Here is a 13,115-nt window from a genome sequence, read left to right as displayed (position 1 = left end):
AATGCAGCCTACCAGCACCCATCAATGCAGCCTACCAGTGCCGATCATTGCAGACAACCAGTGCCCATCATTGAATGTTTGCTTGCTTCCATTCATTCGGAAGTCGGAACTCAGACACAGTCCTCTAACGCTGCTGTGCCTATTAAACTATGTGCGAATGGAGCTGCGGCTGCCTGCAGATGCTGAGATTTAGTTGCTTGCTGCAGAGAGAAGAGAGTAGGAATACCGGTGGCCGGGCACCCTAGGTAGCAGTGCACCCTAGATGGCTGCCTAGTTTGCCTAGTGGTACCGGCCCTACCAGCACTCCCATTAAAACATGTTCAATATTTACAAACTGGAGCTGAAGGGTTCTCTAAAAGCTTTACTAAAATAGCTGAAAACTCTGAAAATGCTTTGTAAAAGTTTGTTGTTGACAATTCTCTTATACAAGCTAAAGCCCGTATGAAACTGGCTATAACATGCTGCAGCGTTGCTAATCTTGAAATTGCGGCTCTGATTTCAGTCATTTTTTCCTATTAAAGTGTTAAAGGGGTTGTAAAGGTACTATTTTTTTCCTAAATAGCTTCCTTTACCTTAGTGCAGTCCTCCTTCACTTACCTCATCCTTCCATTTTGCTTTTAAATGTCCTGATTTTTTCTGAGAAATCCTCACTTCCTGTTCTTCTGTCTGTAACTCCACACAGTAATGCAAGGCTTTCTCCCTGGAGAAAGCCTCGGGAGGGGGTGAGCAGGAGTGTCAGGACGCCCACTAACACACAGCTCCTTTCTCTATCTGCAAAGTAGAGAGTGTCCTGACTTGCCTGCTCACCCCCTCCCCCCTCAAGAGGCTTTCTCCCTGGTGTGGAGTGTCGTGCTCGCCCCCTTCCTTGGACTACGGGAGAGTCAGGATGCCCACTAACACACAGCTCCTTTCTCTATCTGCAACGTAGAGAGCGTCCTGACTCTCCTGTAGTCCAAGGGAGTGGGCGGGCACGACACTCCACACCAGGGAGAAAGCCTTGCATTACTGTGTGGAGTTACAGACAGAAGAACAGGAAGTGAGGATTTCTCAGAAGAAATAAGGACATTTAAAAGCATAAATGGAAGGATGAGGTAAGTGAAGGAGGACTGCACTAAGGTAAAGGAAGCTGTCTAGGAAAAAAAAAATGTTTATTTATAGTATGCTTGATTAGGATAACCATGTGAGATGTCTTCTACCTACCTGTAGGTGTGGTCATTTCTCCTGTAACTGTGTTAGATTCTTCTGTAGTGGTAATAGGATCTCCTGTTGTAGCAGTATCGTCTATAGTTGTAATAAAGCCTTCTATAGGAGGGGTGTCTTCTTCTGTAGAGGTGATAGGATCTCCTGTTGTAGCAGTATCTTCTATAGTTGTAATAAAGTCTTCTGTAGGTGGGGTGTCATCTTCTGAAGTGGTGAAATGATCTCCTGTTGTAGAAGTATATTCTGTAGTTGTAATAAAGTCTTCTATAGGAGGGGTGTCATCTTCTCTGGAGGTGATAGGGTCTCCTGTTGTAGCAGTATCTTCTATAGTTGTAATAAAGTCTTCTATAGGTGGGGTCTCATCTTCTGTAGAGGTGATAGGGTCTCCTGTTGTAGCAGTATCTTCTATAGTTGTAATAAAGTCTTCTATAGGTGGGGTGTCATCTTCTGTAGAGGTGATAGGGTCTCCTGTTGTAGCAGTATCTTCTATAGTTGTAATAAAGTCTTCTATAGGTGGGGTGTCATCTTCTGTAGATGTGATAGGGTCTCCTGTTGTAGAAGTATCTTCTATAGTTGTAATAAAGTCTTCTATAGGTGGGGTCTCATCTTCTGTAGAGGTGATAGGGTCTCCTGTTGTAGCAGTATCTTCTATAGTTGTATTAAAGTCTTCTGTAGGGGGGGTGTCATCTTCTGTAGAGGTGATAGGGTCTCCTGTTGTAGCAGTATCTTCTATAGTTGTAATAAAGTCTTCTATAGGTGGGGTGTCATCTTCTGTAGAGGTGATAGGGTCTCCTGTTGTAGCAGTATCTTCTATAGTTGTATTAAAGTCTTCTGTAGGCGGGGTGTCATCTTCTGTAGAGGTGATGGGGTCTCCTGTTGTAGCAGTATCTTCTATAGTTGTATTAAAGTCTTCTGTAGGCGGGGTGTCATCTTCTGTATAGGTGATAGGGTCTAATGTTGTAGCAGTATCTTCTATAGTTGTAATAAAGTCTTCCATAGGTGGGGTGTCATCTTCTGAAGTGGTGATAGGATCTCCTGTTGTAGCAGATAAATCTGTAGCTGTGTTATAAGTTTCAGTTAAAGAAGATGTGGGCTCTGTAGTTGTTCCAAAAGCCACACCTGTAAAATTAGGGCATTTTAAAAGATGTTCAAAAGATATGCAAGCCCCAAAAAAGGGGATAACTATAGAAATATAATTATTCATAATGAGTAATAAATATACAAATGTCTTGTAAAACTCTATTTAGAATTGCATGTTTTTAGAACTTTGTTTTTATATCTTGGAGCAGAGTTGATCTAGACTACAGGCAGATATGATTATTCCTATGTGTTGTTTTATGTGAAGGTTCTCATTTTTGGTGAAGTTGCTTCCTCATCACTAATGAGTGTAATGCCTCGTACACAAGGCTGGATTTTTCGAGAAAAAAAGTCAGACGGGCTTTTTTTCTAGGAAAGTCCGGCCGTGTGTAACCTCCATCAGACTTTTTTTGGAAGTCCGACGGACCTTAGATAGAGAACCTGTTCTCTTTCTTTCCGACGGACTTCCGACGGACTCACGGCGGACGTTTGCAAGGTCAAAAGTCTGACCGTGTGTACAAGGCATTAGGAATAAACCAGAGTATTTATTGCCACATGGGTAGCAATCACCCTAATCCAAGATCGTGTTTAAGAACACGATGGAAGAGGTGAACATTTGTGAAACCGTTCTGTTCTATATACATATTCCAAACACCATGGTGCCTAGTCTGGGACTGGTGTTCGTTGACTGAATTATATGGCTTATAAGTCAGTGATCATCAACCCTGTCCTCAGGACCCAGTGATAGGCCAGGTTTGCAAGATAACTGAAATACATCACAGGTGATATCATTTGCTGCTCAGTGATTGAAGTATTCTAGTCTACATCTCTCCAAGGTAATATATAAAACCTGGCCTGTTAGAGGACCCTGAGGACAGGGTTGATGACCACTGGCTTAAGGCACGAATTGTCCAATCACTGGGGTAAAGATATTAGAATAGCATGTGACAGATGTTGTCAAAGACCCCCAGCCTTCTTTTGGGATGGTTGTTCATCATGTCTCTCGTGAACAGCTGTAGTGTGCTGCGAAAGCACGATGAGCTGCACATGAGCAGCTCAGTGTGCATTCAGTTGAAGACCACAAGTGGGCAGGCAAGTGTTTATTATTGCATATCTTCTGCATAAAGAGGTGCCTACTCATTAGTAGACAACACTGAAATATTTTGTTTCGGAATTTCGTTTTCGCCCGAAAAATACATTTAATTTGTTTTTATTTATTTCGTTAAAAAAAAGCATTCATCCAAAAATCCGAATTAATTAAGGTCGAATCTGTCATGTAAGGCTTATGGTGTCTGTCGAATGTTCTAAGAAGATTCGATGGAGCAGCTAAACTGTACAACGCCACACTCGTACATTTCCGGTCGAATGCTTCGCATACAAGCTATAGAAAAATTCTAATGTTGAATGACACTAGTAATAATTATATTTATAAATTAATATTAATAGTCAACCAACATTCAAATTCTTCTATAGCCTATGGGCGGAGCATTTGACTAGAAATGTACGATTGCGGCGTCGTACAGTTTAGCTGAATGTCGAATCTTCTTAGAACTTTTTTTTTTTTTTTGTTGTTTTTTTTGTTTTTTTTGTTTTTTTCCGCCTCAGAGAACTATCAGGATATTCAATCAATTTGCGTTCATTTCGCAGTCTCCTTAGTTCGCATCATGGTTGGAAAATTTATTTATCTATCCATTTCATTTTCTTCCCCTTTTTTTTTTTTTTTTTTTTTTTTTTTTTTTTTTTTTTTTTTTTTTTTTTTTTTCTTAAATATATGTCAGTAAATATACAAAAGAAGAGAAAGGAAAAAAAACTTAAATACATAAATAGATACATTAGTTTCCCCTAGCCGAACAAACCCTCGTCCCACCCTCAAGCCACCCCCAACCCTTATCCCCTCCTTCCCACCCTCCCCTATCTCCGGAAATCTGTCTCCTATTGAATCACTCTTTGCCCATTACTCTTCCTACACTATATCATATCATCATATCATCCTGTCTATATACCTTGGTGCAAGTTTAAAATTAGCCCAGTCCTGCCATTTTCGTTTAAATCCGCCTTCTCCTTCCTCTCCCATATACCTGAGCTGTTCAGCATAATATATATCATTGATTCTGCAAAACCAGCTCTTCTCTGTCGGGCTCATAGGGTCCTTCCATTGTTTGGGAATCAGACTCTTTGCTGCATCTAGTACATGAGGAAGTAAAGTTCTCATGTACTGTTTAGTTGACATTTCTGTCCCATGGAACAAGCAGACCCATGGATCAGGAAGTATTTTAATTCCGGTTATCTCCTCAATTACCAATAATACATTATTCCAGTATGTTTTAATTTTTGGGCAGGTCCACCATATATGTGACATAGTTCCCACTTCAAGACAGCCCCTCCAGCAATTTTTGGAGGTGTCGTCTTGATAACGGTGTGCTATGGCCGGGGTTATATACCATCGTGCCAAACACTTAAAATTCATTTCGATCAATGCACAATTAAATGAAGTCGTATGGGTCCTTTCTAATATTTTCCTGACCTCTATCTCGGTTTTACCCGTTCCCAATTCCTCTTCCCATTTATTAATATAAGGAGGGAGGCCGGGGTCTTTCAATCCCATCAATATTTTATAAATTGCGGAGATCGCGCCCCTTCCCCTTGGGGCCAAACACAGACGCTCCAAAGGAAGCAAGTGTCTATCTGACCTCAGGGGGGAGGGGAAGGAATCTACAAAATGCGTCAACTGCAAGTATCGCCACCTGTTCAACTCAAACAATTCTTTTTTTTTTCTTAGTTCCTGGTAGGTAAGAATTTTGCCGTCTATTAATATGTCTTTCAATTGTGCATCTGGTTTTTTAATCCAGTTACCAAACAGGTCCATTTTCCCTGGTACAAAAAAATTTGTGTCATATAGAGGGATTAGTGGGGAGTTATAGCCCCATCTATGTTTTTTATGTGCCCTATCCCATATAGACGTGGATGCCAATGTGATTTTGTGCATGTGCGGATTTATTTGTCTAAAATGTGGCGGTATCCAAATCTCTTTTCCTAACCGTGACTTATTTGAGCAACTTTCTATTCTCACCCACCTTTTCTCTTTGTTATCTCTGACCCAATCGATCACCCGTGCCATGTGAATAGCCCTATAATATGTGTAAATATCCGGTACCCCCAAACCACCATGTTCCTTATCTCTAATTAACACCTCCATACTTATGCGCACTTTCTTGTTCCGCCATATAAACCTATTTAGTAACTGTTTTAGTATTTTAAAATAAACACCCGGTAATGCGATTGGTAACATTTGCATTATATATAATATCTTAGGGAGTGTAAACATTTTAAAACAATTTATTCTCCCTAGTAGGGATCTTTGTCTCAATGCAATTCTCTTTAAATCTTTTTTAATATCATTTAATAATGGTATATAATTCTGCAGGTAAATTAGGTCAGGGGATGATGTAATATTGACTCCCAAATATTTTATCTCGGTGTCTTTCCAAATAAATGGGAACTCTTGCTTATATCTCCGTACATCCTGTGCGTTCACGCTAATATTGAGGATTTCTGATTTTAGAGGATTGATTTTAAAATTAGATACGTCTCCATACAATTTGAGGGTTTTTAATAGATTCGGGAGTGTTATAGTTGGATTCGTTATAAATAATAAGATATCGTCGGCGAACGCTGCAAGTTTATGTTCCCCATCATTTGTTTGAATCCCCCTGATGTCGGGGTTATTTCTAATCCCGGCCAGCAATGGTTCCAAAGATAAAATAAATAAAAGAGGGGACAGGGGACACCCCTGTCTAGTCCCATTGAACATTTCGAATGTCCCTGACAATGTCCCATTCACCTTAACTCTTGCCGTTGGGTGTTTATACAGCGCGCTTATCCACCCCATCATTTTTGGACCGATCCCGATAAATTCCAATGTGTTCAATAGAAATCCCCAGTCTACCCTGTCGAAAGCCTTTTCGGCGTCTATAGACAGGAGTAGACCTGGGGATTTACTATCTTTTATTATCTGTGTCAACAGAAGTGTTCTGATGCTGTTGTCCCTACCTTCCCTCCCGGGGACAAAACCTACTTGGTCAGTATGTACTAAATCTTTCATGATTGTTTTCATTCTCCCTGCTAAGATTTTGGCGAACAATTTTACGTCTGCATTTAATAGCGAAATGGGTCTAAAACTAGAACATAAGGAGGGATCTTTACCTATCTTAGGGATTACTGTAATTGCAGCCTCCAAAGCCTCTTGACGAATATCCCAGTTTAAACCGATACCGTTTATATAGGAGCACATCCTGGGGATCAGAATGTCACTGAACTTTTGATAGTATGCAATTGTTAGCCCATCGGGGCCTGGGCTTTTCCCCTTTGGTAACTCCTTTAAATTATTACGGATTTCCATTTCCGTTATAGGTTCTTCTAGAAAGCTAATTTTGTCCTCTGGTATTTTATTTAAACATGTGTTACTTAAGAATTTTTTTATATTAACACTTCTCCTTTTTGTTTTTTCTGAGGTGTCCCCTTGTGATATCGAATACAACTTCCCATAGTATTCTTGAAATTCTCTTGCAATTTCTGATGTTGTATGTACCTTACTCCCTTTGCCTGTTTGAATACTTTCTATATAATTACCCTTAAATTTGTTTTGAAACCCTTTTGCTAGGTATTTACCGGACAAGTCACCCGATTGATAGTTCTCTTTCTTACGTCTGTAGGATGCCGCTCTATTATCATATTCAATGAGATCTCTTAATTCCTCTCTTTTTAAGATAATGGTGCGCTCCGCTTCCTGCTCTCCTGTTAGTTTATGGGTCTGTTCAAGATCCAAGATAGTATTGTATAGCTCATCATATTTTTTCTTAGTTCCTTTTTTTTTTTGCTGATCCTATTGCGATCAGTATGCCCCTGATATAGGCCTTGTGAGCCTCCCAAACTAATGATTCCGACACGTGTTCGGAACAGTTTGTCTTGAAATACCATTCCAATTCCTGTTTTATCCTTACTACAACCTCTTCGTCCTGTATTAAATCCTCGTTAAGTCTCCATTTGGTGTTGCTTTTAGGAGTTCCCTCGTTTTTTAGGTTGATTGAAACTGGCGCATGATCCGACAGGGTAGTTATCCCAATTCCCGAACTTGTCACTACATCCAGTGAGCTATGATCCACTAAAAAAAAATCGATCCTAGAGTACGTCCCGTGCACAGCGGAGTAGAATGAATAATCTTGTGTTTTCGGATGCTGAATTCTCCAAACGTCTATCAATTGGAGTTGGTGTAATTTTTTTTTAAGTAATTTTCTTTGTGCATCTCCAGTCCGCTGTGCACGGGACGTAGAATCGAGGTCCAGATCCAGGCAGAGATTCATATCTCCCGCCACAACTGCCCTGCCTATCCTAAAGTCCATAAACATCTCAATGACCCCCTTAAGAAATCTCACGGAGTTCTTATTTGGACAGTAAATGTCTTAGAACTTTTGATTCCAAATATTTTATTGAAATTTTTGAATAAGAACAAAAATGAATATAACAAATTCACATTGTGTAACAAACGATAATGGATGCAATAAATACCATAAATAATCAGATTAATAACTTTGCTATATATAGTAAGTTGTACAGCAAAGGGGGGGAAAGAAAAGAAAGAGAAAAAAAAAGGGGGGGTAGGGAAAAAGAGGGGAAGTGAAGAGAAGTGGGATAGAAATCATGCAATACATTGTGAAATAAAAGTAGAACATACAAGATAGCATACCTTCTTAGAACTTTTGACAGACACCATAAGCCTTAAATGACAGATTCAACTTTGTATGTTTTTCGCTGCTTCGTCGAATCTTCGTCCTTCATGTCGAATGGTCTAACCCCAACACTGTCTCTATAATGTCTAATCTTTTCTCTATAATGTCGAATCTTTCCTCTCTATGACAAAGCTTTCCTCTCTATGTAGAATAATCTTGGACTAATAGAGTTAAGGTTAGGCACATTTGACCACAATTTCGATAGACACAGATTGCTATTGTAAGCGTCATGTCGAATCTCCTATCTATATCGAACTGTTGTAGCAACGAAAACGGAAATAAAGAATTTTTTTATGTCTGATCTTTCGGATTTTGGATTCTGTGCTTTGGTTTTCGTTTTGTTAAAACAATAACGAAAATACCCAAAATTCGGACGAAAATGCATTCGGACGAAAACTAATGCACATGTCTACTCATTAGTTAAAGTAGCATTCCAGTGGAATCCTTACTATGGCTAAACCTACTCCTACCCCTATTCTTAACTTATTCTAACTAAACTGTAAAGGAACGATATCTATACTTTTTTTTTTTTAAAGGGTACATTTTATTCAGATTTTCAAAGATAATGTACATTTGCATTTCTCAGTTAGTTGTAAGTGATATAATCTCAGCAGCAAACAGTCATAACTTAAACATATGCTCATGTTATGTGCGTCACATCTTATATTTATTGCATCTTGTCAATAAAGTAAAACTATCACAAAGTAGCTTCAAGTTGCATTCCTTTCTTGTTATATCATATACACTCTAATGCATCCTCATCCATGTCTAATGCCCCATACACACGACCAGTTTTCCCGTCGGAAAATGTCCGATGAGAGCTTTTGGCCGGCAATCCCGACCACGTGTATGCTCTATCGGACTTTTTCCAACAGGAAAACTGCCGGGAAAAAAAAGAGAGCAGGATCTTATTTTTCCCCGTCAGGAAAAAATCCTAGGGTTTGGGAAAACCGTTCGTCTGTATGCTTTTCCGACGCGCAAAAAAAACATGCTCGGAAAAAAAAAATCGATGCATGCTCAGAAGCATAGAACTTAATTTTCTCCGCTCATCGTAGTCTTTTACATCACTACGTTCTTGGCATTTAAAAGTTCACCAAACGTTTGCGTGACCGTGTGTATGCAAGGCAGGCTTGATAGGAAATCCGTCGGAAAAACCATCAGTTTTTTTTCCGACGGGAAAACTGCTTGTGTGTACGGGGCATAAGTTTGTGAGATCTCGTCTACAGTATGTTCTAGGCTATCACATTCCCGCTACCATCTCTCATCCCTTATCCCACCGCTACGTCTCCGTAGGTGTATTTTAGCCATTCTGCCTATACATTTAGGGCAGCCTCGAGCTGCGTAAGTTAATTTATACAGTGGGAGTGCTTTGTTAATAAGGTCCATCCAGTTTTGCAAAGATAGAGGGATCGGGTCCTTCCATCTGAGGGCCAGTGCTTTCTTAGCATAACAAAAGAGTATTCTCAATAGTATGTTTTGCAATTTAGATATCCTTTTTTCCTCCAGATCGCCCAACAAGCATCTGGCTGGAGAACAAATATTGGGAAGGGCCAGGGTATCTTCTAAGTATTTGAGGATTGCTTTCCAGAATCTTACTAATGATATCTATACTTACCTATGCTGAGGGCACTCGGGTCCGGTCACATGATACTCCTAATTGCCAGCTTTAGTGAACAAGATTGCTGGTAACAGCCGCAGAGCCTGGGCAATGAAGTCACCCATAGGCTTACTATGGGCATCTATTGCAGGAAAGGTTCCCCCACCTTCTGAACTATGCCAGGTCACATGCCTTTAAGATCAATGTCAAATGTTAAAAAAATGCTTTTAAGATCAGGAGGTACCTCGTGACCTTGCTAGGTGGGCTGATGGCCCACCCTGCAAAGCCCCTTGTCCCCATGTTGATGAGGACAATGAGGCAGAGGACAAAAACATATATGAACACTAAAAGAATACATTTTTTTTTAACAAACATAACATTGTTTTTATTTTTTTTGCAGTTAAGCAAGCTTTGAATAGGCTTACTAATATACAGTAGCCTATTCTAACCCCCGAACCTCAAGATAATCTAACACCAAAAATGTGCAACTAAGATTTAACCTAACCTTTACCCTAAGTTTAAAGTGATTGTAAACCCTGTTACACCACTTTTACCTACAGGTAAGCCTGTAATAAGGCTTACCTGTAGGTACTGTGAATATCTCCTAAACTTAGGAGCTATTCACTGTATCCGCATGTGCCGATGTCACCGGCACATGCGCACTGAAGAAACAGCCCACTGGTACTGACTCAGGGCCGTCTTACTGAGCGGGCATCCCTGGGCACAGCCCGGGGGCCCCACATTCACCTGGGGCCCCATGGGAGCCGGGCAAATAGCACTAGCCGGGGGAGTGTCAGTTGGTGTGCTCGAGGGGCACAGAAATTAGTATGCCGGCTGCTCTGTAGGAGGAAAGAAGTGAGGGAGCTTGGTAGGGTGCATTTCTTCCTGGCCATTCCTGTGTGTGCTTCTCTCCCCTTCCTTCTCTTCCCCTCCTTCTCCCCCTTCCTTCTCCCCCCTCCTTCTCTCCCCTTCCTTCTCCCCCCTCTTCTCCCCTCTTCCTTCTCTCCCCTCCTTACTTCTCTCCCCTCTTCCTTCTCCCCCGCCTTCTCTCCCCCTCCTTCCTTCTCTCCCCCTCCTTCCTTCTCTCCCCCACCTTCTCTCCCCATTCCTTCTCTCCCTCCTTCTCTCCCCCTCCCTTTCTCCCCCTCCTTCTCCCCCTTCCTTCTCCCCTTCCTTATCCCCCCTCCTTCTCTCCCCCTTCATTCTCTCCCCCTTCCTTCTCTCCCCTCCTTCCCTCTCCCCCTCCTTCCTTCTCTCCCCCTTCCTTCTCCCCCTTCCTTCTCCCCCCTCCTTCTCTCCCCCTCCTTTTCCCCCTCGGGGCCCCTCCTTCCTTCTCTCCCCCTCTTTCCTTCTCTCCCCCTCTTTCTCTCCCCTCCTTTTCTCCCCCACCCCTTCTTCCCCCTTCCTTCTTCCCCCTTCCTTCTTCCCCCCTTCCTTCTCTCCCCCTCCTTCTCCCCCTTCCTTCTCTCCCCCCTCCTTCTCCCCTTCCTTCTCTCCCTCTTCCTTCTCTCCCCCTCCTTCTTCCCCCTTCCTTCTCCCCCTCATTCTCTCCCCCCTTCCTTCTCTCCCCCTTCCTTCTCCCCTTCCTTCTCTCCCCCGGGCTTTCTTCTCTCCCCCTTCCTTCTCTCCCCCTCCTTCTCTCCCCCTTCTTCTCTCCCCCTTCCTTCTTCCCCCTTCCTTCCCCCCCTCCTTCTCTCCCCCCTTCCTTCTCTCCCCCTTCCTTCTCTCCCCCTTCCTTCTCTCCCTCCTTCTCTCACCCCTTCCTTCTCTCCCCCTTCCTTCTCCCCTTCCTTCTCTCCCCCGGGCTTTCTTCTCTCCCCATTCCTTCTCTCACCCCTTCCTTCTTCCCCCTTCCTTCTCCCCCTTCCCTCCACCCTTCCTTCTCCCCCCTCCTTCTCTCCCCCTTCCTTCTCTTCTCCTTCCTTCTCTCCCCTCCTTCTCCCCCCTCTTTCTTCTCCCCCGCTTTCCTTATTTACCCCCTCCCCCACCTTCTCTCCCCCTTCCTCCCCCCCTATCATTCTCCCCCATCCTTCTCCCCCCATCCTTCTTCCCCTCCTTTTCTCCCCCTTCCTTCTCTCCCCCCTTCCTTCTCTCCCCCCTTCCTACTCTTCCCCCTCCTTCTCTCCCCCTTCCTTCTCTCCCCCTCCTTCTCTCCCTTCCTTCTCTCCCCTTCCTTCTCTCCCCCCTTCCTTCTCTCCCCCATTTCTTCTCTCCCCCCTTCCTTCTCTCCCCCCTTTCTTCTCTCCCACCTTCCTTCTCTCCCCCCTTCCTTCTCCCCCTTCCTTCTCTTCCCTCTTTCTTCTCCCCTGCTTTCCTTCTCTCCCCCCTCCTCCATATTCTCTCCCCCCTTCCTTCTCTCCCTCTTCTCCCCCCACCTTCTCTCCCCCTTTCCTTCTTCCTCCCCCTTCCTTCTCCCCCCTCCTTATTCCCCCCTTCACCCACCCCTTCCTTCTCACTATTGTTTCTCCCCCTTCCTTCTTCCCCTCTCCTTCCCATTAGCCAAAAAAAAGGAGAACAAAGGAGGATCATGGAACATGTAGTCCCAAGGACTGGCAAGTCCCAGTAATCCTAAGAGGGAAACTGCAGCCCCCAACATGCCCAGCTAAAGGGGAGGGAGAGAGAGCCAGGATATAGGTGGCAAGTGACATGCTGAATCTGGTGGCAGGGGATGGGTGGCAAGTGACACGCAGAATCTGATGACGGGATGGATTGTAAGTGACACGCTCAATCTGGTGACAGGTGACGATGGCAAGTGACACACTGAATCTGGTGGCAGGTGACAATGGCAACTGACACGCTAAATTTGGTGGCAGGTGACGGTGGCAAATGACACGCTGAATCTGGTGACAGGGGATGGTGGCAAGTGACACGCTGTAAAGTAGAAATATTGTACTTCCATTCTTGAGAGTAGGTGCGTAAATTGGGGCAACCTTTTAGGCGCCCCCATAGCATTACTTTGCCCAGGGGCCCATGACGCTATTAAGATGGCCCTGGGTATTTTTTCTTCAAGGCCCATGCCGTGACTGGCGGCTCCCACGTGCATTTACAGGAGTGACGTCATCACGGGTCAGGTCAATCACAGGGTCGGAGTCCGTGAGCCAAACAATAACTCCGGGAGACATTTCGGGACCACTGCAACAGCTTTGATCTAAGGTGAGCATTTCATAATAAGCTAGTATGTGATGCATACTAGCTCATTATGCCTTTGTCTTGCAGGGTTTTTTAAGTGTAAAACCACTTTAACTCATGAACCTAACGTACAACTAACCACTAAACGTAACCTCAACCTTCTAGGCCTCATGCACACTGGATATTTTTAGAGTGGCTGTTTTGGGCTTCAGTCATTTTTTTCTGCACCCAGTGCACTCCCATGCATGTTATCCTATGTGTCCATGCACACATAGGCTGATATCAGTGTTTTCTGGCTGGAAAAAAAAAACAGAACTAGTTGGTTT

The 13,115-nt window shown here is 43.2% G+C and overlaps 1 protein-coding gene across 1 annotated transcript in view; it reads right to left on the bottom strand.

Moving 5' to 3' along the window:
• The window catches only part of LOC120930572 (flocculation protein FLO11-like), a 63,984-nt gene that overhangs the window by 31,683 nt on the left and 19,186 nt on the right, over positions 1–13,115 (bottom strand). Inside the window, exon 2 of the mRNA XM_040341747.1 lies at positions 1,201–2,319. Within this exon, the coding sequence (XP_040197681.1) occupies positions 1,201–2,319 (1,119 nt within the window). The remainder of the gene's footprint in view (positions 1–1,200; positions 2,320–13,115) is intronic.

The sequence above is a fragment of the Rana temporaria genome, chromosome 3, assembly GCF_905171775.1.
Source record: "Rana temporaria chromosome 3, aRanTem1.1, whole genome shotgun sequence".
In the NCBI taxonomy this organism is placed as follows: Eukaryota; Metazoa; Chordata; class Amphibia; order Anura; family Ranidae; genus Rana; species Rana temporaria.
The sequence above is the reverse complement of the archived record's forward strand: the minus strand, read 5'-3'. Positions and strand labels throughout refer to the sequence as shown.